The following is a 26440-nucleotide window of genomic DNA, read 5'->3' as shown; positions in this document are numbered from 1 at the left end:
ACTGTAACAGCATTGTAGCATGTGATTGTTTTGTCACCAACCACCCCAGTCACAATGGATATTATGTCGCAGGTGGCCGGAAAGGGAAAATATTTCCCAAACCACTGAATTAGTTTGGTAACATCAGCTGCATCCCTAATTTGGCGGGCTTGTCCAAAATCTTTGTGCTGCTCACTTGATGTGAATAGAACCCCACAAAACTCTTCTATGGAGGTACAAATATCATGTGTCGCACTCATTCCAACTACCCATTTGCTGAGTGTACTATTTGTCACACCTCTACCACGAGTCATGCCACCTTGGCTAGAAAATGCTCGCATAAGGGTGGTCTCAATGGTCATATCGGACCACACCCCTGACCAAAAGCGATCAGATTGGCGCATTGTAAAGTAACTGCTATTTACAAATTTGTTGTACTGTTCGGCTGTCAGTTTTGAAGACAGAGTTTCCATATCTTGGATGTATAAATGGCATGACTTGGCATAGGGAAAGTGCCCTGAAGCATGAAAGTACGGGATCATTCGCTTCACACAAACAAGGTGTCCTTTCCAATCCCCAGACCTCTCAGCATGAATGTACTCTTTCATCAGGCATACCATTTTGAAGTACTGCACCCAAAGTTTTGCTGTTGGTCCCTTATCACTGAGTTGATCCAGTGCAGCTCTGAATTTCATGGACACTTCTTTAAGGTGAGAGTTTTTATTTATTGAAAGCACAGAGGGAGGCTCGTTAAGAAAATTTGATGTAACTTCTTCAATACATGTCTGCTCTTCTTCTGTCAACAGAATGTTTTCTAATATTATGTTTGACAAAGCTGTGGTTGCGAGCAAATGTCCTCTCACTGCCCTGGCAAAAGCACGGCCTTGCAGCATTTTGTCTACTGACAGAGGAGCATAGACAACACTCAGAAGTTCCCTCAGACCACTTCCAGACATCAAATAGCCAATGGCTCCCAAAAAGGACATCAGGATGTGGAATCCCCCAAGACGCACCACACATGTTGAAAGTTTTGAGTCAGGTGGAGCAGCTGCCACAATCTCTCTGGCCTTCCAATAAAGAGGCTGGTCAAACGTAACGATCAAGCACTGTTGCTTAATAAGTTTTCCACATAAATTAGCTGCATATTGTAATGCTGTATAGATGGTATCGTAGCTGGAGGGAGGTGAATTTATGAAGGGAAGAGGTACAACTCTTGTCTTCTCGCTGAAGTGTCCTGTTGTAATGTACTGCATGTATCCTTTCCACTCTGGTATTGAAATACCTTGATGTTTAGCAACAAACCACAAGGTTTCATGAGGATAAGGATGTTCTTGTTCATCTGGGATCACCAATTCTTGTACCATGATTTTTCGCAACCCCACTTCCTTGCCGTGAAATGTTTCGAGTGGAATAATCCCGAGTTTTCCTGTCTCCCGCGATGTTGGCATGTTGATCAGTCTAGGAATGTCGGATCCTTTCTCCACAGAACTGGACGGTGTAAAACATCTGATACCACCCATAGCATGAAAAGAATTGAGCCCGTCGATAGAGCACACATTAAAGTCAGCATTGTCAAATACGAATTGGCTGAATGAGTCTGACTTGAAAGTTGGTTGAGCATGCATGAGAGCAGAAAATTCCAATGTTTGGGCTTCATAATACGATGAACAAAAACCCAAATTCGCTAGAACATCAATTAGTCTTTTAGAGGCATATTTCCTGTGGAGAAAGAGGGAAAGACTGCTCATTACTGAAGACGTGAATGTGCGTGGTCTGACAATCGAGGCGATAGCATGCCCAATAGCAATACACTTTGTCTTTGTTTCTTTGACTCTTTTTGTTTTTTTCATCATCACATCCTCTAGAAAGGTTAGTAAGGTTCGAGGGAGAGCTTCTGCATCCTTAAGGAAATCATCACTAGGGGGATATTTTTCATAAGTGTACAATTCACTCTGAATATCTTGCCGAATGATTTCGGCAGCTTTTTTGACAATCCTGAGTCGTTCATCACATGCATTGTCCTCCTTGTGTTCGTACCAAGCATCACGTATCAGTTGTTGCCCAGCATCTCTAAAACATAGCACTGGAACTTTGAATCTGTTCGAGCCTTCAGTCACTAGTATACGATCCCCATACTTTGCTTCAAGTTGTGCTTTTATTGTTTTCCATACAGGTTTGACACCAGTGACGACACCAAGTATTTCGGTCTGTGAAAATTGGCAGTCAGTTGTCTCTTCAATGTAGGCACAAATTTCATCCATTGCTCTTGTAACATTGGCAGACTGGGGCAAACGACTGTCTAATTGCGGTTGAGCATAATAATGCTTAACAAATTTCAAACGACAATCATTGTGATAAACACCCTCCTCAGCGACGAGGTCGTTAATACAGGATAAGCGACCTAATACTTCATTGCCCCAACTATCTTTTCTTAACGAGGCGGCTTCCAGACATGTTTTTTGTAACTCAATAGTGCGAACATTAAACACTTTCCTCCTTTTATTCAGAGGCTTCTTGTCTTCACTTTTTATAGGCTGTCCACAGAAGAAACAATTCTTCTTAAAATTGAATATTGGAATTTTAGATCTCACAACCGCCGGTTGTGAAGATGTTGATGCTTCATATTTTTTCAAAGCTACAATCGTATTGTTCCTTGTGTAATTTTTTCGACACAAAGTGTGGACAAGAAATGACTCCAAACCATCTAGTTGTCGTATTTTGCCATCACCCCTCTCTTTGCTGGCTTTTTTAAGGGAATGTATTCCCTTTTGACTCACCTTTGAAACACCGTCACTTGATTCACTTATCTCTTCATCACACACAAAACACCTACTACTCATTGTGACGCTAAAACACTCTTGATATTGAACAACTACTGTAATATGTGGCACATATAAAACGTTTCTCAACCGAACGCAACATTTCACAAGCGCAGTTGAGATACAACTGAATGGTAAGGAATCTGGTGTTGGGCCCCCAGCTTGCGAGCCCTTCGGAATTCCTGAGGGGGGTGAGGGGTGGGGATAACGGTCCCCATTGTATGCGAGGTTCGAGTGGACGGCCTGGGGGCGGACCCTGAGAATATCACGCTGTCTGAACTTACAAGGTCGAACAAAAATGACCTGAGATACAGTGAGTCACTGTATCTCTACAAAGGAGCCCTGAAAGATCTTCCATTCGATTCCCGGTGCCAAAAATAGTATGAAACGATACCAAACAATATTACAATTGGAGAACTATATATGTACCTGAAAAAACATTATATATACATGTATACAAATAATTTATTTATGTGCCATTTATATATACTATACATATAATACTATTTATACGCATAAATATGTATATATTAACTTATATATAGTTAGAGCAGTAGAATAGCGAAAAATACGGAAGTTAAACTATTCTGAAAAATCTCGCGATTTACACAAATAGGTAAAATTGCTCTAACTTTACAATGATTGAAGATAAAACTAAAATGTTTGGTTTTTCTTAAAGAAAATTTAATTTTCTACAACTTTCTTTCTGCATGACCATCACGTAACACGAACGGATAAAGAGTTATCTAGTCAAATAGGGCAAAAAAGTAAGAAAAAAACATTTCCCCCCTAAAAATTAGTGAATTTGAACGCCAATATCTCATAAACTATGCGAGATAGAGAAAAATTGAAACGAATACATTTTGTGGAAAATTTTATCAGCTTTATTTTAGTGTAGATTGGTCTTTTCACTAGAGCGTATAGTTTCCAAGATATAAGAGAAAAACCGAAAAAAGGGACCTTCAACATGCCCCCCTCCCTCCCGCTCACCACATAGAAGTGGGGACTTTTAGTATGTTTACCTCCTTACTAGTCCAAACAAAGTCCCAAAGTCAAAAATTGTGTTCCTTCCATTTCCCTCTACACCCCCCTTTTGAGCATTCATTGACTGGACTAAGATGTTGATAACTATGATACAATGGCCGCCGTTCACTTTCTGTAAATACAAAAATAACAAACGTCCAAAATATGTTTTTCTAAGATTACGTTTTTAATCATTAAAATATTACACACTAAAGCGCATTGCTTTTACTGTTTGTTTGAAATAAAGTACGTAGGCTACGAAAATAAAATTAACCCTGCTTAACGTAACGAATGTAAATAATAAATAGTACATGTTTATGTCGGTATTAATTTTCACGTACGTACGTTGGTATTCGGTATGCGTTTGTATTCGCATCTATTCTCCATTGTTTTTATCTTTCCAGCACGGCAAGTTTTTGCGTATTGAGAGGTTAAATTCTTCCTATGTGATTAAATTTTTTTTGATAATGCCTAAAACTAAGGTTTCTGCCATTGACCGATCGAAAGAATTTTCCAGTGAAGGATTTTATATCAGTGATAAAATTTTAATGTGCAAATTCTGTAACTGCAGGCTAGACTACGAGAGACGCGATACGCTTGTGAAACATGTCGCGAGTGAGAAACATAAGCGTTTGAGGCAAAACTCATCTGTTAAACGACATCCTTGTCTAAGAGTCTTTAATGCCATTAATTTGCGGTTCAACCCAAGAAATGTGAGTTGGGTTAGCAAAGAAGATGCAAACCTACAGAAGTCTCTGCATAACTTGCCTTCTGTTTCCCATCTTCCCATTGATACATTCATACATGGCTATGTTGCGTTCAAAAAAATAATTGAGGATGAACTTTCATTGACAGAAACAAGCCAAATTGATGTTGCAAAGGTACTTTGCTCCCTTAAAGGGGACTACAGTGAATTTGCTCAAGCCAGTTTAAGGGCAATCTGGTTCCCAACATCAAATGTTAATGCAAAACGTTCATTTTCCAGGTACTCACTGGTAGTTAGTGACAGAAGACAACGTCTCACTCCATAAAATGCAGAAAATTTAACTATGATAGCATTTCAATAAAACCGTCTTAATAGTAACTTTGGAAGTGCTTTATTGTGTAATTTTGTGGTGTATGTGATTGTAATTAAGTCGTGAAATTTTTAGTAGTTATTTAAAAGTTTGAATTTATGAATTGGCAAATGAACTTAATTATCTATGAATTTGCAAATGAACATAATTGTAATTAGATCATGAGGTTTTAGTGTTTATTAATATTTGTTTTAATAAATTTGCATGTCGTACAGAAAAGCAAGAAAATTTTGCCGTGGGAATTTTGAGCAAAAAAATAAAACCATATAACACCGAAATCTTTATTTCTTTACACCGAAATTTGTCTTAAAATAACACCACAAAATCTTGACTCTAGTAATAGGGGGCTAGTCCAGAACTTGGAGAGGATGCTACACCCAACATAGGTGGTCACAATGATACAAAATTTGAGGGCTTTCGAGGATTCACAGAAGAGGACTGTAGGGGTAGTGCCCAGGACCCATTATACACAAACCTCACATCAGTAGACATGCAAGATTCTGTGAACCCAGCAGCAAATGTATCTGATGCAGATTGTGTTAGTGACTTGATGTAAGCTTTTGGACATACGCCATTGCTAAAGCTTTAGCAATGGCGTATGACCAAAAGCTTACATCAAGTCATGCACTCCCATTGCACAAATCTTTCAAAGATAATAAGATTGTGTTAGTGCTGAATGTAGATAGAGGTTTTGGAGGTTACTGAAACCATCCAAAAGATATAATTGTGCAGAGTATGTTTCCAAGTAATATAAAGTAGAAGGGCCTAAGTTTGTTTTGGCTCCCAATAATATTGTCATTGTTTGTAATGTGCTGATATGTATTAATGTAAAAGGAAAAATGTGGAATTTGTATGTTGCTTTAGTTAGAACCTTATTGCAACAGGAACAGTGTAGAATGTGTATGTTATTCTATTGAAAAAGGGAGATGTGAGGAGTGCTAGGTTGGTACTGCAATGAGTGCGAGATTGGCGGCAGTTGATATGTAACATGGTGATGAATAAAGGCTGATGTTAATGTAAAAGAAGTGTTTTATCATTTCTCAATAGCCTACACTAAACAACATTCCGCTAGAGGGAACCTGGAAAACGTCAGCAGAAATGATGTTTGGTCGTCAACCAAACACCGTGCTGACAGTGGGTAGAGATAGTCTGGAAGTACATCAGGCAGACAAGGCAAAACTCATTAGCAGACAAAACAAACAACAGGAGTATTACAATAGGGGATCAAGAAGACTCAAGCCTTTCAAGCCAGGTGATAATGTATTCTATAGCAGACAAGGGGATCAGGAAAGGACCATGGGGCAGGTACTGGGGTACTCCTCCAAAAGATCACGATCTTATGTGATTATGACCCCTGAGGGCAAGCAGGTTGAAAGAAATAGAGTTCACATACATAAAGGAACTAACAATTTTGAGTTTAGAGTTAAGAACAGGATCGACGAGGGGGAAGGAGGTGAGACAAACAGGCCGGCGAGGTGAAGAAGGGAAGTATAGACGAGGACTTTAAAGGATGGGATCATGAGAGTAGGGAGTTTAAGGAAACAATACAGTGGGATCAACATAACAATCAGATGTTACACCACGATGACAGTCAGTCACGGCTCAACCTTCCACCCCTCTCACAACACAAAGTGGACGTCATGTACATAGACCTAAGTATTTGGAAGAGTACTGTTAAGAAAGGGTTGATTTAATAGTAGAGAAATACATGGATTGCCAGGAGGAAGTTGTGTAGCTGAGGTTGGCAAGAAAGGAGAGTGAAAAAGATGGAAGCCAACAAAGAAGTGTGTTTTATATCATTGTATCTAATATCCAGTGTAATCTAAATAAATAAGTAGTGAACAAAGAATATGAGTACTCTTTTTAATTACTATAAATTGGAACTACAATTGTAAACATAACTCTGACTACTTAGATTAGAGATTATTAAGTGAGGTTAACTTTACAATTCAGTTATTGCATTGTAATTATTGATTTTGTTCATCCTAATCCAAGTGAAAATTGAAAACTGTTACTTAAATACTATTTCTTCGGCAAGAGCTCAACAAATTGTACACATTTAAATAACAAGGGTTTTTTTTTGCCCAGACACAAAAATGCAACTGGTTTCTGTATTCATTAGCAAATGAATACGTTGACAATTCGGAGAGATTGTTTGCAATTAATTTATTCGTCAACTGACTACAATATGCATACAATAACACGAGCGACTACTTCACTGTGTTTACATAGGCCGGCCATCTTGACATTACTGGTCTATATTCATGACAGTTTCCCTGTTTTCAAACATGGCTTCTTAAAAAGAACTTTTTTTAAAAAAATTTTCTTTAATAAATTTTCTCACAGGCTGTGGTTGTTGTCCAATAGGATAGATGTGGTTCTAACATAGAAGACAGTTTCAAGACCAAAAATTATATTTTTCTCTGAATAATTCTATTCTTAAATGCTTATCTCAACAGTGACTAAAAATTCAGCTAAATTATTTTAATTTTTATTAATTTAAGTGTGTAAGTATTATTATTGTTATTTTGTAAAAATTTTATTCACCACTGCCCTTTCCATTTATTTAACTAAATTTATGTATTTAATTAATGCATTTATTTTACTATCAACTAATACATAGTTCATTTCTTATAGGACTACCAACAGTTTTAAATTTTTTAAGTCATGCACAACGTACACACAAAAGGACAAATACACATACATATAGACAACACAAATACAAATTATGGGAAATTAAAATTATTGAATAAAACAAGTTCAGCGTGCTATTGGTGAATTATTTCAGAGTCAATTTGACTGTCGTAGTTCGACGTCATCTACTGACCAGATTCAACACCAATTGACTTCAAGTTTGTCTTTGATGTAACATTAAATATATTTCTTTTGGGTTTTCTCTTATTTGTTTCGTCTTTGTGTGATTTTGCTAATTGCAAAATTTCCTCTTAAAAAACCTTGTGAGTTTGTTTTGTTGATGTTTTGTGTTTTTTTTTTTTTTTTTAATGAAGGCACGGGACCTGGAGAGGGGAGTGGAGATCTGCATCGCCACGCCGGGCCGCCTGATAGACTTCCTGGAGCGGAGCACCACCAACCTGCGTCGCTGCACCTACCTGGTGCTGGACGAGGCCGACCGCATGCTGGACATGGGCTTCGAGCCTCAGATACGCAAGATCATAGAGCAGATCAGGGTGAGGCCCCCTTGCTCCTTTCTGTTCTGTGGTCATTTCTTGTAAGAGCTACCAAGGTGATCATAGGCTACTTCGCAAGTGGGAAAGGTGTTGGACATTACTGCGAGCCAGTTGGTATTCGTCTAGTTGCCCCTGTTCACCCGCCATTCATTTCATTAATGCTCCATTCTCATTTCAACATCCCGTATCGTTAGAGGTAAAAAATTCTCAATCGCGATAAAATTGAAAAATTATGAGTTTCCAGATACTTTAAAGTTGAAATTTGATATTATAAAATATAATTATATTATAAATTTTTTTTTAATATTTTGCATGAAATCCTACAAATAATTGGTAGGGGCAAAAGTTATTGATTAGCATCAATTTTTTTTACAAAATTAGCATTTTTATTTTATTAAATTAGTATCTAATATTGTAAAATTACAGTTTTAATGCAGCTTGTTTAAAAAATAACAAAGATGCTCTAAATGTTTGAAAACTAAATATTAATATATATAAATTACCAACATATGAAACTATTTCATGTTAGTATAATTCAATGTTGACTTTCTAGATTAAAAATAAAAAAATACTAATGCAGATTTTAACTACAAAGTAGGTAGTGCACTATGCCAGCAAACTTTCGTTGCAGGTTTAATTTCTAGTAATTTTACAAACCAATTAATTGGATTGGCTTATATTTTGCTTTTATTTCAGATGCATGTATCTTTCCTGCATTACAGAGATTGGCAATATCACAAAGCATGCTGGTTACAAATACTAGTGTAGAGAACAATGACCATAACTTCACAACATGGGTCATTTGTAACATTTGGAGGATCGCCAAATACCTGTAGTTATGTAGTGGTTGTGGTTTTAACATGGCCAGTATAAATAACAATGGTTATCACTACAGTCCTGGAACCCCTGAATTACACTTTTCAATGGTAAAACTGAAAATTGTGTAATTCGGGGGAAAGTGTAATTTAGGGGATAGTAAACTTACACTAAAAACTACATGAAGTCAAAACTACTTCAAGTCAACGCTTGCTGTAATAAAGTTTTAAACCAATAACTATATTATTTTTGTTTGCAATTAACATTAGTAGTTAATGGCAATCTCAAAACTTAAGTATAAATAAGTTATAGGCCTAACATTTAACAACTTGATATTTTGAATTTACATTAAGCAGCAGCAATAACACAAACAAATGGGATGAAATTAACAATATCGTGCAAAAAATTAGACAGAATTAAACAAAAATTTTAAATTTTCAACTTACCATACTCCCTGTTAGATGTACGTACTGTAGCCATGGCATCTTTAATACAAAGGTGTTATGTAATCACACCATCTAGTACTGTATTCATATATGTAGTAGTACACTAAAAAACAAAAAAAAAATCAATGCCTCCTAAAAAAGTCAGATAATTTACTTTGACATTTCGATTTGATCCTCACACCCTCAAGGTGAGTTTGCACTTTATTCAAGTGATGAAACACCTCATCACTTCCAGAGAAACACTGGCTAAATAGCTTCTCACAGTGCCTTACTGTGGCTGCATGCTGGTACTGGCTCGTCCTCATCATCCTCTTCTTCCTCTACCACATCTTCTTTGTCCTGCAAATGCTGGTCAATAATGTCATCCAGTGTTTGCACTTCTTAAGTGACCACAGCAGCATCAACATTGACAAACTCCTCAATAGTGACACCGGGACTGAGTGTCTCCCATTCTGAAGGCTGTACTCGTACAGTGTTGGCTGCCTCTGGCTGGGTTGCAGCAACTTCACCTTCAGTTAAAAATCCAGCCTTCTTGAAGCAGTTGATGATCGTGTCAGACTTGACTTCTGACCATGCCCACACAATATAATGCAGAGCAGTTAGAACACGCAGTATGCATTGTGGCTGGATCCTCTACTGAATCCAGCATTGTAATGGCATTCTGCACGAGTCGCTTCCTGTACTTCAACTTAAAAGACTGTATTATTCCAAGGTCTAGGGTTTGAAGTTCACTTGTACAATTTGCAGGGAAGAAAGCTACTTTACATTACGTAGTGTAATTTCTTTAGGGTGGGCTGGGCAATTGTCAACTAGCAAAATAATTTTGCGGTTTTGCACCCCCATCCTGGCATCTAATGCATGGAGCTGGGAACTGAAAAGGGCTTCAGGCATCCATGCCTTTTTGTTGGCAAAATATTTTGTTGGGAAGTTTTGATGCCTTAAAACACATAGGTTTTAAATATTTCCCAACAACTATGTGAGTCAGCTTCTCTGTGGCATCAGAATTCACAAACAACAAAACAGTCAGCCTTAATTTGCTCAATTTCCCCTCATGACACTCTTCTCCTTTGAAATTTAATGTTTTGTTGGGGAGTACATTAAAAACCAACCCGGTCTAATTGGCATTAAATATGTCCTTATGGTGATAACCTGATAACCCTTCACCACATCTGGCAAAGTGTTTTTCCAGTGTTCAACTGTTTCCAGATCAACATTTTTGCTTTCACCGCAAACAGTATGGTACACAACATTGTATCTTTTTTTTGAACCGATCAATCCAACCATTTGAGGGGGTAAACTCAATGCCTAAGCGATCCGCAATCTGAGTTTCTTTCTTGTAAATCAATCTGCCGTCCACTGGAATGTTTGCTGCTGGTGTAGCATCAAAACCAGTCCTTAACCAAGCAGTCCAGTTCTTGGTGTTTGGACACCTTCACAGTTTTAATATTTTTTGCCATTGGTCCACTTTTTTCTGCAGCATTTTCGATTGAAGTTCGATTATGAAAAATTGTGTTTAATGTAGACACTGGAATATCCAAAGCCTTGGCTAAGGCCACACACGATCCAATGTGGTTGTCAAACTGCCTCAAAATTTTCAATTTTTGCTCAACTGTTAAAGTGTTTCTTTCATGATCACTCGCCATTGCACAAATATCACGAAAATTATAATCACAAATGTGAATAAATTATCTGTAGAACGTGTCAATAAAGCGCGAAAATTTACGTCGAGGTAAACCAAAAAAAGCCCAGAATAACTGGTACCAAACCAATACAGCGGTGCGCAGTAGTGTTGCCAACGTTTGCCAAGGAGCGAGAAACTGTATTTGCTATGCGGACGTGTTCCTTTCACTACATGGAACGATCTGAAGAACGAAAAAAAATTTGGTACTTACTAATGTACTCAAGATTGAAAGTGCATAGGTAATGTATATAAAGTACATAAACCAAAAATTGTTTGAACCGTACATAGGACAAATGGGGGGACCAGCAAAAAATGGTTTAATTGACGGGACAACACTATTAGCGGGAACGTAATTGCTGGGTTCCACTGTATTTTAAGTCAATAATTGCTCCACATAAAAAATGCCAAAAAATATAGTTAGTGCAAGGCAACATGCTGATGAGATTAAAAGTTTGAGTTTATGAATGCGATGCCATTACACTAATTTGTAAATACTGCAACTGCAGAGTAACATTTGAAAAAAATCAAATATAAATTCTGTTGCAAAGCACATAAAAAATGACAAATATGTGAACGCCAGGCAAAACTACTCTAGTGGTAATGATATTTGACAATGATTCTTCTCAACGAGTTTTCAGGACACTAAATATGTAAATAAGTGTTTTAACTTTTCAACCCAAAGATCATCATTCCTTTATTTCTAACAAGTCAGAAGATGTTATTTCACTAATGAAAACGATTCTCGAACTCCACATTTTTGTATTTTCTTTATTTATTTTCATACGCTAGCCACATACATTCATAGCTCTTGTCCGCCATCATGCCTACTGCCTACTCTCTACAGTCCTGCCAACCTGGCCCTCCTTACAGTCTCTCTGCACAGTCACTTTCCCTACACTTATACACTACACTCCATCTTCTCTTAAAACTTTAACAACATAGTACAACACTAATACCAGCAACTCCAATGCAGAACTCACACCTTACCATGTCAAATACCCTACTTATAAATCGAGCCTATGTGGAGCCTTGTAACACCCTATCCATCACAGACTGGAAGATTGCAGGTGCACTTGCAACACCGTATGGTAGACGAGTCCATTGAAAGAGACCCAGGTGTGTGTTTATTGTGAGGTATTTCCTAGATTCCTGCCCAACTTCTAGTTGCTGATAGGCATTACTGAGGTCCAGCACAGTAAATATCTGTCCTCCAGCCAACTTTGCAAACACATAATCTAGCCTTGGCAGTGAATATGAATGTACATTTAAAACTTTGTTTAATGACACCTTGCAATCAACACACAGCCTAATGACCTCTAAAAACTTAACTGTCACCGACTCTCGAATGTTCTGAACTTTGTCACATGTCTCTCTTTACTGAAGAAGAGAGAGATATCAATCTTACAATTTTTAAGAGTATTTATGTTTATTGGGTGTTTTATACTTATAAATTTGACAGAAAATATATTCTTGACTTGGTAAATCAGAATTTGCACAACAGCATCCTTTAAAGAAAGATATTTGAAAAGAAAGATGCTTAGTTGTATGCAATATTCATAGTGTGTTGACATTTTGAATGTACTTACTCAGATAATCTTGCTTTTACATAAGTTATTTTTAATTTTGCAATTTTTTATTTTTATTTACAAGCTGTGGCTGTTTGTTAGCTTGCTAAATGTTCCTACATTGTGTGTGGTATACAGGATGTGTTGATTAAACACCAACCAAACATTCAAATTTGTCTATGGAGTTTTCTTAAAGTAGCTAAAGATTTTGGTGATCTTCGACTTGGTCTCCTCAAAGGAATAGATCCACGGACTATTTGTATTTATTTATTGACTGACTGGCAACAACTTTTTGGCAGACATTTTAGTATTTAGATTGTTAAAATGAACATAATGTGCTCATTAATGTAAATTACATTATGTACATACAAAAGTGCTAAATGTTATAATACAGTAGAATCTGGTTAGCCGTGTGACTGCCAATTTGTTTTATTTACGCCTAAAATAAGGATACTACTAAAGTATAGTTTAGATATTGTTAAGTGCTCATATTCTGATTTGTATTATCTTTTTAATTTTTTTTTTTTTTTTAATATATTATCTACAGCATTGTGTTAGAAAATTCTCAAATGAGAAAGGGAGTGGTTTTAACAATTGATTGTAAATTATAGAAATGTTTTAGTGAAGAGAAAATGATGAAACATGCTGCTGAATATGTGTGACATAATAAAAAAAAACTGGGGAAATCCTCGCATATTTGTCAGCAGACAGTTCAAGCGAACTTACGAAACAGAAAACAATGAAAGTATCCTGCATAAGCTGCCTAGATGCGTGTCTAATTGGTTTCAACATAAAAGGTCTAAGGGTGTGCCAATTATTGATTCATTCTATCACAGCGGGCTCAAGTTGCCCACACATACGTAGCAATGAACCACTCAGCTTGTTTTATACAGCAGCAGGTGGCTATACACCTGAAGGCATACTCGGCACTGATCCGGCAACACTGCCGTAGCAAATGTAGGCCTACGGCTCTCATTTAGACCCAGTCCCCTTTTTAAATATTCTCTCAAGTTTTGGGCCGAAGGGGCGTGCCAGATGAATATGTACTGCTGGCGATACTGCCAATTGATGGGAGTAGGGAAGAGGTAGGTATGCACAGGGACTTACTGAAAATGGTTCTGAAAATAGTTAACATGCCTTGTACTGCAGCTATTCCTTCGTGTTTTCACCATTAAGCTCGCCTTTGTTTCCATGCTCTTCTGCAAAGTGCGTCCTGTGTCACAACTTATACTCTCATGTAGCTAAAGATCTCACCCTACCCATTCCTTTGTTTAAATGCTGCTGCGATACACCCATAAAAAAGGGTGTCTACAGGTCACGGAAGTCACCAAAAAGTAACTAAAATGAAGCGCTGGTCACGGAAGTACCGAAAAAGTGGCACAATTGTTGTGGAAGTCACAGATTAATGTTTATTTACCCGTCGTACGTAACGTTTCGATACAAATCGATAGTTTGCGGGTGTAGAAATCGACATATGCGCATCGATAGTGTCGCGGAAGCAGACGTTGATATCTTCTAATCGATAGTGCTTTCCTGTTTGCTGTTTCCTTTGTCTTCGAAACACGGATGTTTGGATTTGTACGTAGATTTGTAATGGCTGCCGACTTGTGTTGTGTAAAGTGGCGTGGATTTTACTAATTATAACGTCATGTAGTTGTAATTCTTGTGAATATAAAACCGGAAAGAAAACGTTTTCGTTTGTGTGCCAGTTAACTGAGTTTATAGTAAAAACGTTCCGTGCGTTATTTACCAGTAAATCGATGTGTGCTTTTCTAATTAATCGCCACTCCAACGTTTTAGCACGTGGTACTAAATATAGATCGGCCAAAAGGTGTTTTCTGTAATTGGTGCAAAATATTTCTTGACTTTTATGTATCATGTGCTATTTAGGAACATGGAAGAGTTTGTTGTAACAAAAAGTTACAGTTAATTATTTACTTAAGTTCTGGAAATTCTGTTTGACACGTCTTCACGTGTTTATGTATTTATATGTGTGAAATATAAAAGAAATGCCTGGAAAGTGCAGTTTCCAAGATCAGTGGTTCAAAATGCCTTGCGCAATAGAAGGAAATTGGACGTCTTGGCTTAGGCCTGTAGAAAAGTCACAATACAAAGCTTATTGCACTATTTGTAGAAGCGACTTTGGTATTTCCCATGGTGGTGTATACTGTGTTAAAGTTCATGAAAAGGGGAAAAAACATGTTCAGAAACTCCTGGAAATCTCTAAAGGTAAGCAAACATTACTGCAATTTTCTAAGAAAAATGATGCTCCATCTGTGTTGGCAACAGGCACTTCACCAATGAACACTGAAACACAGAATGACTGTTCTAGCAACAACTAATAGTGATACTAAAAGAACTGAATGTGCAGGTACTTCTGGCATAGGCCTAGGCAATTTCATTTTGAAGGATGACGTAGCAAAGGCAGAAATTGTTTGGGCTTTAAATAAAGTAGTTACTCATGGGTCTTCACGTGGCTCAGGATCAAGTTCTGAACTGTTTCCGTACATGTTCCCCGATAGTTTGATTGCAAAAAATTTCATGATGCAAAAGGACAAATTGTCCTATGTTATTACTTATGGTCTTGGACCTTATTTTCAAAGTAAACTTGTAGATGAAGTAAAAAATGCAAATTTTTTTGCTATTTCCCTCGATGAAAGTTTAAATAAAATTAGTCAGAAAGGTCAAATGGATCTGATTGTACGTTTCTGGGATGAAGATTGCAATGCAGTTGTGACCAAGTACCTGACATCAACATTTCTTCAACGAGCAACAGAAAAAGATTTGTTGGAAACTTTCACAACTACTATGGCTAATCTAGGTTTGCCCCTAAATCACATTTTGCAAGTATCTGTTGATGGGCCTAACGTGAACTTAAAGTTTTTACGTGACTTGCAAGACAGTATTGGTAACGAGCTGGATGGAAATGGAAAGCCTTTTGATACTGGAACATGCCCTTTACATGTTGTGCAAGGGGCTTATAAAACAGCACACACTACAGTAGGATGGAAAATACATGAATTTTTGCGATCTGTGTACTATCTGTTCAGGGATTTTCCGGTTAGAAGAGCTGAATACACTCTGAAGACTGCTTCTGAAGTTTTCCCACTCAAGTTCTGCCAAGTTAGATGGGTTGAAAATTCAAGAGTACTTCATGGAGCCATTGAGATGTTTCCATCACTTGTGAAATATGTCAGTGCAGTAGAGAAAAATCCCCCGAATTCTCAGTGTTATGTAAGAGTGAAAGAAGCCTTGAAAGATAAGCTATTGTTTGCAAAGTTGGAATTTCTTCTATCAGTTTCATTGCAGCTAGAGCCTTTTCTAACGAAATTCCAGTCCAATGATGCTTTATTTCCGCTGCTCTATCAAGATACATTGTCTCTCTTGATAGGCATTGGCACTCGCATCTTGAAGAAAAATGTGGTAGAAGACATCAAATCGGGTGTTCAGCTGACAAATGTTGATGTATACAATTCAGATGTCTTGAAAGCTGTGAGCAATATAGATATAGGATTTGGTGCCAAAGCAGCATGCAAAGACCTTAAAGAGGTTGTAGTGTTGTTGTTTAGAAATGAATGCAGGTGTTACTTACAACATATATTTTCAAAGTTTACTGTGAAGTCTCCACTCAAAAGTAAAATTGTTAAAGGAGCATCCTGTTTATCGCCTGAAGTCATCAGAAGTAGTCTATTAAGAAACTCACGCATTACCACTGCATTAGACATTTTTGTGTCAAATGGACACATGGCTCCACATGTAGCAGACTGCATCAAACGAGATTACTTGATTGTTTGTGACAATGCAGCTGTTAAAGATGCTATAGAGACATATGATTGGAGGTCTCAAAAATTGGATGCCCTTGTTTTGGAATTAATTTCTATGGCGAAGGTGGACAATGCTGCCCTGATTCAGTTTTGCAAGAAGATTTTAGTTATGTTTCATGGCAATGCTGCAGTTGAGAGGGGGTTTTCAGTGAACAGAGAATGTCTGGTAGAAAACTTGTCGGAAGCCTCTTTGATAGCACAGAGATGTGTGTATGATTCTGTTCATTCAGAAGGTGGAGTTAAAAATGTCCAAATCACTAAAAAAATGATCCATACTGTAAGGAATGCATCTGCCAGGAGACAGGAAGCACTCAGGATGAAAAACATGAAGAAAGATGAGGAAGTAGAAGCAAAGAGGAAAGCCAAGTCAGAACTGAAGGAACTGCAAGCTACAAAACGCAGGATGTTAGAAATGCATAAGGAGGAAATGACCAGCATGGAGGATAGGATAACATTTTTGAAAAAGCAGGCTTAAAATTATGAATTATGTTTCTATCCATATCCACAGTGCAGAAACACATAGGCCTACAATTTTAAATATTAACTGTCAGTGTTTTTTGGCCAGTGTTGAAATTGTGGTCTTGTATAACAACTGCTAACACCCGGGACTATTAAAAGGTAAGCACATAAAACTGTGTAATATTTTTTAGTATATTTTGTTGCTTTTTCATTATTTCCAATAGTGTATGTTATTACATAGTCAATAAGTTGCATTAAAAATATTCCTTTTTTCTGTGTGGTATAATGTGAAACGTTTCTGAAAACTTTTTACCTAAAAATGAAACGTGTAATTCGAAGTATCAACTTTTCTTGAAAAGGTCACCTAAAGGTCACCAAAAAGTCACCAAATTAATTTTTCTGTTGCCTGTAGACACTCTGTAAACGGAATCTGCAAAACTGAGCGATAGCTGTGTCTACCTGAATGTACACACGTACTTCATTTCCCCGCCCTTTCGCATCCTCGTCCATGAGATATTATGAACCCAAGAAAATACAAAACTAAAAGTCAAATCTTCGTTGATGCTGTTTAAGGTTGGCCTGAACTGCTGTTACTTGAAGTGGCCCAACAATTGATAAGCATGACTTGCCTAATCACAGCTTTTGATTATCCGATACACTCGTCCCCTTTGTTGTCACGGTTAATCGAGGCTATACTGTACCATGTATATTAATTGCATTGTCACCAAAGTGTAGAAATAGAATTTTACTTGCTCTCCAAATTTTTTTTCCCCCCAAAGTTTTAATGTTTGGGCTAGTCAGGATCAAATAATTTGCCAAAAAAATACGTTAAGCATAACTTATTATAATTTTAAGTACTGACAATTTCTTTTTCTATGTGGCTCTATAGAACCATGAAATGAAAACTTATTCTGTGGGTAATCTTCCTAAAATCCTCCAAAGAATGTTAAATAAGAAGACTGCAGTCTGTCTTAATTTAGGAGTGTGAACCAATTGTTCCTGTTGTACATGATGCTACTTCACTGATCATGAACTAATGCTTCACATTTAATTTAATCATAAATTAAATGTATTTTTGCAGGCAGATAAAAAGTCACTGGCACCCATTTTGACGTTTGATGGAAAGAATACAGTTTAAAATCTCCTTGCATGAAAAAAAAATATTAACTACCTTACTTCGGACTACATAGTTTAATAGTGTGCTAAACATGTTGTTATATAAGTCATCTTGTATTAAGTTTGTTGGCATAATTCCTTTGATAATGCTTAAAAAATTAAAATGAATATAATTTTCGTGATGGCCATCAGTAGTTTTAATAATGTACATGATGCTGCTTGTTGTGGAAGGAAGTTTGGATTACGGAAGTATTTGTGTTGCAGCCGGACCGCCAGGTGCTGATGTGGTCTGCTACATGGCCCAAGGAGGTACAGACGCTCGCCGAGGACTTTCTCTGCGACTACGTGCAGCTCAACATCGGCTCACTGACGCTGGCGGCCAACCACAACATCATGCAAATAGTCGACGTGTGCCAGGAGCACGAAAAGGACCAGAAGTGAGCCAGCCACCTCGTGCACTGCCATTGTCTGTGCTCTGGGGCGAACACAGTGTCACTGTTCCAGCGCTTGTTTTTTGCAGGCTGCACCGGCTGCTGCGAGAGATTGGCTCTGAGAAGGAGAACAAGACCATCATTTTTGTAGAGACGAAGCGCAAAGTTGATGAGATAACAAGAAACATTGTCCGTGACGGGTGAGTATTTAATCAATACTGGATTACAAACACCCTGCCTTTGCTAAATTCCTAAAATTTTCTTTAAATAATTAAATTGCTGAAAGTGATCACAAGGGTATAGCAGTCAGACCACTCACACCACTGCCCGTAACACATGTGGTGACGCCCTAGCCATAAAGCCAAGTACATATATCCGTAAATCTGAACTCCCTTTGCGACAGCAGTATAGTAACAGATGTTTAATCATAACGTTCTTCTCAAATCACATTTCCTATCTCCTCAGCTTTAGTTTTTAACATACCGTATAAAACCACGTACCACCCGCCCCATGGGTAAGACCCGCACCCTTGTGGGAAAAAATGTTTTTATTGCAAATCTGCATGGAAAAAAAATAATTTAGTCGTATTATCTTTTCCTTTCAAACAGTAACAAATCGTAAAGAATTACCAAAAAAGTACTATGCTACGTATTACAGCCTCGGCATTTGTGTTAAAAGTGTACAGAAGGCAGGCAACTGCAATGTGGCAACATCGCGCGAGTAGAACGTGGCATCGGCGCACGCTATCTATAACAATATACCGTGTGTGCGCGTGACCTTGCCCAGCTCCCAAATGTTTACAGTTACAATCTTCCGCGTCCATTATCGTGCGCTGGGCAATGACCTCGTTCAAACAAATAAACGATAAAGCACGCGAGTCCTAGCCACGCAAAATAAAAACTATTTTTATTACATGCATAATAAAAAACCTTGTGCCTAAATGTGCCATATTTTACATAAAAATATTAATTAGTTTAACACATACGACATTTATTTAAGCTGAAATAAAAGTGACGTACAAAATCACACAGACAATAAAATTAACAAAACAATAACATGATGTCACAGCCGTCGCCCAAGAATGGACTTAAACTTCCTCACAGCCGTTGTCCACAGTGCTGCCAGTGTCGGAGCACTCATCATCGGAGCTCAAGCAATCGTCTTCCGTGCTGTTGAGCGCATTTGAAATGCAGTACTTTTTAAAACTCTTTACGACTAATGTTTCTGGGATCGCAGACCAGGCCTTAGAATTCACTGACGCACAAGATACAAGCTTGGTTGCCTTATTCTCCCGGTCTGTGTCATTACGTGGTTTTCGCTCGCCATCCACTTGGAGTATTGCCGCTTCAGATGCGTTTTAAACGGCCTATTGATACAGACGTCAAGGGGCTGCAAAACTGAAGTTAATCCTCCGGGTATTACTAGGGTTCTGCGAATATTCGAAATTTCCGAATTCGAGTTCGAATTTTTTGATATTCGATTCGTAATTTCGAATCGAATTCATTTTACAATAATTTGACTTGGAAAATCTGGCCCCTGTTACACTAATATAAGACATCCCCCTCCCCCATTTTTAAAAGAAATGTAAATGGGCGATTACATCTTCCACTTACAAAAAATTATACATCGAAACCCCTTATTTACGTCACCGTTATTTACGTTTTCACGTTATTTAACCATTTTATTTCTGTCCCGTTTTAACTTCATTTGATGTAATGCAATGAATTCCCGTTGTTTACAACGCGCCTTTTGCTATACGCAGTTTACGCCGTTCGTTCTGATAAAACTGCTTACTAACTTTATTAATCTTATTACAAAGTAATCTGATGTGTAAATCGTGTTTTAAAGACGTTTTTAACTTTTAAAAACTTCAATTTTAACGTCTCGGGAGTCGCTTTATACCGCTTAAAGAAACGTAAGCAGCGCCAGTTTGGTTGTGTTGATTCCTGTATTACCTTATAGAGAGCGCGCACGTAGTCCAAGATTGATATCGATAGCTCGCAGACTGCATGCACGCGCGCGCTCTGTCAGAACCGAGTTAACCCGCACGATCGTTATGCGTATAGTTACAAATCACGTTCTTGTTACGGGTTTCTTTTTTTTTTTTTTTACGTTGAATAAAATGGTTTTATTGCATCACTCATTAATTTAAATTATTTAGCTTGCTTTCACAAAGTCTACTTTTTAAATAAACGTACTTTCCATGAATAGGTTTTGTTTTTATGGATTACTTTACATTTTTTTTTGCATAATAGTATTCTCCGTTCACATTTACCTGAGTTTTGGAATAAACAAAGCCGCTTGTAAACAAACATTTTCATTGGCTGCCGGCCGCTGCGCACATTGTTTGTGCGCAAGAAATAGTTCCTTGGTTACGTACCATTTGTAAGTATTTTTACACTGCCTTTTTTATAACAATTGTTGTTATATAGCATTATAGCGTTTCACCATTAATATCCAATACAGTTTAATGTGTCAGCAAGTATTTACTTACAATTATGTTAGCAGACGCCACGTGTACAGTTGATGCCCGGCGCAACAACTGTATTTAGGATTCGCGCGCGCACGGTTTGTTATGACTGACGCCGGACTGTTTTGTAAAGCACAGAACGGAAAAGCCTTTGAAAAGTGCACAGAAAACTATTGTGTTGAATGTTTTTAAAACATTTTCAGACAAATATCCGGATTGTTGTGTGAACGATATCGCGAGTTTAACTGCGGAATTTACGAGTGTTTCGAAGAGCAGTGTGCTTCGTGCAAGGAAAGAATTACAGGACACTGGGACATTAACAACTCCCGGGAAGAAAAGAAAACTTGAGTATCCTGTTATCAAAACTTGTGCTGATTTTGTAAAGACGGCTATTAGGCGTAAAGTGCATAGTTTTTTCTTCGCAAATGAACCACCTACGCTGAACAAAGTGCTACGGTGCTTCCTGTTATATTACTTCTCCGTTATTTTATTAGCACCGACTGTACTGAAGTGTGTGTGTTGCAACTAGTGCTTGGCACGCCAGATTAATTCAGCCTATCACTTGCTGACGCGGCGCAGTGATACGACGGTGTTTGTATATTTCAAAACTCAGCTAAGAGTGAACCCACCGTCTCACCCCCAAAATTATAAACTTGATTTTAGAATAAAATGTGCAATGCTTAAACGATAAAAACAGTAATTTTTTTTATTTTTGTACCACTTCCTTATGCTGTGAAATTTTTATTAATATTTTTATCCTTGAAAGTCAAACATGCTAGATAAGGTGGCAAGTGAGAGAGTTTTCTCTACAGCAGGCAACATATTTACCAGCCGCAGAGAATTGTTGTTGCCGCACCATGTCGGTGAACTCACATTTCTCCATGACAATTTGAAATAATTTGCGAAGTGATTTATGTTAGTGCTATAGACATTTAATTTTTAATTTTTATTTTTTTTTTTTTAATTTTAGAGAATCTGGTTGTGCACTTCAATATAGTCTCACTTTAATTTTAGTTACTTGATTTAAACTGTGAATTATGTGACAAAGTGGTATGTTAAAATTTTTTAATGATCTATGTTATTTTAATAAATATTCCCAAATTCGATTCGAAAAAAATTCGAAACTCGTGATTTTTTTTGACATTCGATTCGAATTCGATTCGAACAGAAAAATCACAATTCACAGATGTCTAGGTATTACGACCTGATCTGTTCGCCTATCTTTCAGACAATTCTTCGTTTCTTAGGTTAAATGACTGCGAAAGCTGTCCAACACCAGCATGCTTCGTAATTTTTAACATTAGTCATCGTTCCCACACACATTTAATCCAGTCCACAATCATTGCATGGTCCATCCATCCCTTCTCTTGAGCCCTCACAATAATACCATTAGGGAATTTTTCATTTTTTGGGAGCGATTTCCTTTTAAAAATCACATATGGCGGTAGTTTTTTTCCGTCGGAAAGGACTGTCAACATTACAGTGCACCACATTTTTTCACAGCCTCCAGTTAAGATGCGCACTGTTTTTTGTTTCAACTGTCGTATCTGTAGGTATTTCAAAGTACACAGGTGTTTGGTCGGCGTTTCCAATTTGTGAAAACAAATAATTGTGTTGCTTCCGCAGCTTTAACACATGCCTCTGAAATGCTATTAATTTCTCATCGTAGCTTGTCGGTAAACGCTGGCAGATTGTAGTAGGCCGCCTCATGGCCAAACCCTTTTTTACCATGAACCTGCGCATCCATTTCTTACTTGTTTTAAAATCTTCACCCACGGCAAGTTCACGAGCAGTTTGCAGCGCCTTTAGCGAACACATTTCCGTGCTTACAGCGTACCCTAATTGCCGTCTGTCCTGTAAGTAGTCGTAGAGTTTTTCCTCTATCACTGGAAACTTTGCTGCCACACCACGAAACACACGTCTATCGCCACTGGCCGAAAGCAGTTTGTCTTTACTTTTCGTCCAATCCCTTACACATGATTCGTCGACATCATATTTTTGCCCAGCAGCACGGTTACCGATTTCTTCCGCTTCACTGATTATTTTTAATTTTTCCACAACGGTGAAAGAACGCAACTTTTTACGATTCATTACAATACTTGCAGCCAACATAGGTGTAAAACCACTGGGTACTTTGCAAATGAGGATAGGACAGTGCGTGGGAGCGCACGTTTGTAACCAGCGAAGCTGCAGTGGGACAACGCTGTGAGGAATGTGACCTTGACTGTCTGCCGCTTCCTTCCCATTCTTTACCCCTACATCTCTTGCGTATCGCATAAACCTCCATTCGCGCCAGCGTTATTTCGTCACCGTGCAAAAGCGGCTCAAGACCCATGTAACACCCGCACCCCACCTTTTCGAACCTGATGTTTTAAAAAAGGTGCGGGTGGTACGTGGGTTTATATGGTATATAGTCACACTGTTTTGTGACAAAATAAATGTACTGCAAATAAATACCAAAGACTATTTACATCGATTGGCAGCAATTGTGTTCCATTGCATAACTTTCCACCATGATGGTCAAAGATCAACAGTTGTTTTGTCACTGGAAGCTATAGGACTACCTACCTTGTCAAGCAGCCAAGATGAAAACTTGGCGTTGCTAGCTGGCAGAAGGGGGTGTGGTGGGGTGGGGGGAAGTTTAAAAATAACTTGTGTCTAACATTTTACTCTTTAAATTAACTCTCACTAATATTTATGTATCGAAACACTATCCAAATAATGTGTGTTCACTCTGTCCGATATAACAGGTTTCCCAATATGGAACTTGATGGAACTTGTGTTCAGTGTTGCTATGTAGCGGTGTCGAGTTATGAATAATGCACCATGCTTAATCAGCATACATTTGACGTAAAATTGTGTGTGGCTTATTCAGGTAAACAGGTACCTTTTTAAATGTTCCCTTATATCCTTTCAAATAAACTATAAACAAAATGAATGATCAGTTAACCTTGTATCTAACCTTCAATTTTGATATTTTAGATGGTCTGCAGTGAGTATTCATGGTGACAAATCTCAGCAAGAACGTGACCAAGTTTTACAAGGTTGGTTGGTTGTTGGTGTTTATTATCTCATGATTTATTACAATTGTGCTTTTTTTAATAAACTTAATTTTTTTATAGGGGCGAGGGGGGTACATGTGGACAGATTTGACTCAATAATATTGCAATAAGCGAATTTTTTCTACTATTCATTAAATAATGCATTAGTTGCAGTGGACAGTACTATAAGTGTGTTAACTTGGCCGCACCTACTCAGATTACACTTATAATTACATACTTTGTCACTGAGAAATTATTTTGTCAAACTGAGTGTTTTGTCCACATGTACCCCATGCTGGGGCACTTGTGGACAAATGTGGGGCAGTTGTGGACGCTGATTTGAGTGACTGACCACTTGCAATAAAATTACACTTTGGCATGGAATTTATTAACTAAGTATTATTAGATTTTTAATTTAGCAAAAATATAAATTAAAATTGTATAATAATATTATATTTGCATATTGAGTTCAAGTTAATTCCATTTATGCCTACAGTCTTAACTACAACTGCACTAATTAACAAAATAATAATCATGCACATCAAAATAATATGATAAGGAAATAGTAATCTACAATTCAAAATGGTTTTTCATTGCTATTCTTAACCCAAGTTGTAGCTCTCAGTGTCAATTGAAAAAGTTAGAAAGCCACTTGCTCGCATTGTGCCACCAATTAAACCCATTCTTGGTTTTGGCAATTTCATGACAACGTCCTTTATAAGCACTTCACTTTTGTCAACTTCATTTGGGAAAACAAATTTTCCATCACTTTTCCGTTTTAAAAAGTTAATTTCAAAACTATTCTCATCTATTTTCTCGTCAACTTGACCAACATAATGTTTAACCATTTTTTCGGACTGAAATTTTACTATAACATAGTCATTCACTTTAATTTCACCCGGACATCCAGCTGAATCCATAACGTCATTGTCAATTTCATTTTCGCTGGTGCTGTCAAATGTTGTGGTATCAGAGTCAGTAGAGTCATTTTCATTTGATTTAAGTTTTGATCTAAGTAGGCCTACACTGCTAGGAAAATTAGTTTTGATGGTTTGATTATTTTTACTGCATCTTTTCTTAGTAGTTCTTGACTTACCCTTGTCTTTTTCCTGTAGGCGTAGGAATTCTTCTTCAAGTCTAATTTTTTCCGGCGTATCAGTCAATACTGTAGATTTTCTTTTTCTCTTACAATTTTTTTGGTTTTTGTCTGTCTGCCTTTGGGAATGGTCTTACCATTTCTGGTGACAATGTTTGTACAGACCTTCTAGTTCCGCTGTTCAGTTGAGATAAAGTAGACCTACAGTTCTCGTTTGATGCTGTTGAAACAGAATCAGAAACATTATAGCACTGATTTGAAGTGGATGGATGAATAGCTTTCACGAAGCCAGGATTATTGTCTGGATGAGAAGAACAAGTCGCTGTGCTTGACTCAATTGAAGTAGGATCTGGAGAAAATCTCATACTTGACGTGGACGACTGAATGTCCGACTCAATTGAAGCAAGATCAAGCCTACTTGAAGGCCCAGGAATGGTTGATTTTTCTAAATTACCATCAGTAGAAATACTAACCATGTGTATCTCGGTAACATTAGAAGGCATGAAATCTTCGTCAGTAAAAACATCCCTATTCAGAGGAAAAATTCCTGACTTCTCAAAACAAGCACAAATGTTATTTTGTGAGAATATTTCAATGAAGGGTTTTGCACTCAAATAACCAATGTTGTAAATTGTAATCGGCTTTCCGGGATTAGAAGCCATCCAGGAATTGAATGCAGTCTTGCACCTAGACTTAAAAGGACCAAAAACTGCTATATCAAGGGGCTGAATTCGGTGGGTGCAATGTGGAGGGAATGTTAATAGAACTATTCCATTCTCTCTACAGAATACAACTAAATCAAGACTTGTGTGTGAGTCATGATTGTCAAGAAGAACCAGAATTGGATTTTCTTTGGAAGCTGCAGTGACCTCTTGAATGTGTTTCATAACCTGCAGAAAACCGTCTCTTGTCATCCATCCATTTTGGATTGCCAAGCCGATGCTACCTGGAGGAGATCCTGTGAGGAATGCTTCCTTGAAACGAACTCTAGGAAATATGTACACTGGAGGGAAAGCTTTGCCTGCCGCTGAAACTATTCCCACAAAAGTAACTTGCTCACCCCTCTCACCAGACACTGTTTGGCCCACTTGCTTGCAGCCAGTTGGAGCAACCACTTTAGGAGCTGGTAAGACAGTGCTGATTCCACTTTCATCAACATTGATGATCCTGCTGCTACTAAATTTGTGTTTGGATAACACCTTATCTAAATTGTCAAAAAATGAACTAATATTATATTGATTAAAACTGATATTTCTGCCAATACTGGTCGACTATGGTTTACGAAGAGATAAAGCAGGATGACGTTTCATAAATTACTTCATCCAGTCAGTCCCGGCCATTTTCTGTGTTGTCCAGTTGCTCGGTAGAGGACGACATAGCTTAACAGCATAAGAATATGCAAATTCTCGG

The 26440-nt window shown here is 37.7% G+C and overlaps 1 protein-coding gene across 4 annotated transcripts in view; it reads left to right on the top strand.

The window, feature by feature from the left end:
- LOC134540296 (probable ATP-dependent RNA helicase DDX5) overlaps positions 1-26440 on the top strand; it is a 113550-nt gene that overhangs the window by 43850 nt on the left and 43260 nt on the right. For all 4 annotated transcript variants that reach the window (XM_063382965.1, XM_063382958.1, XM_063382973.1 and 1 more), the window contains 4 exons: positions 7906-8085; positions 18257-18429; positions 18513-18623; positions 23876-23937. In XM_063382965.1, coding sequence (XP_063239035.1) covers positions 7906-8085; positions 18257-18429; positions 18513-18623; positions 23876-23937 — 526 coding nt within the window. The remainder of the gene's footprint in view (positions 1-7905; positions 8086-18256; positions 18430-18512; positions 18624-23875; positions 23938-26440) is intronic.

This window comes from Bacillus rossius, chromosome 1 (genome assembly GCF_032445375.1).
Source record: "Bacillus rossius redtenbacheri isolate Brsri chromosome 1, Brsri_v3, whole genome shotgun sequence".
In the NCBI taxonomy this organism is placed as follows: Eukaryota; Metazoa; Arthropoda; class Insecta; order Phasmatodea; family Bacillidae; genus Bacillus; species Bacillus rossius.
Note: the sequence above shows the minus strand (reverse complement) of the source record. Positions and strands in the feature narration are given on the sequence as shown.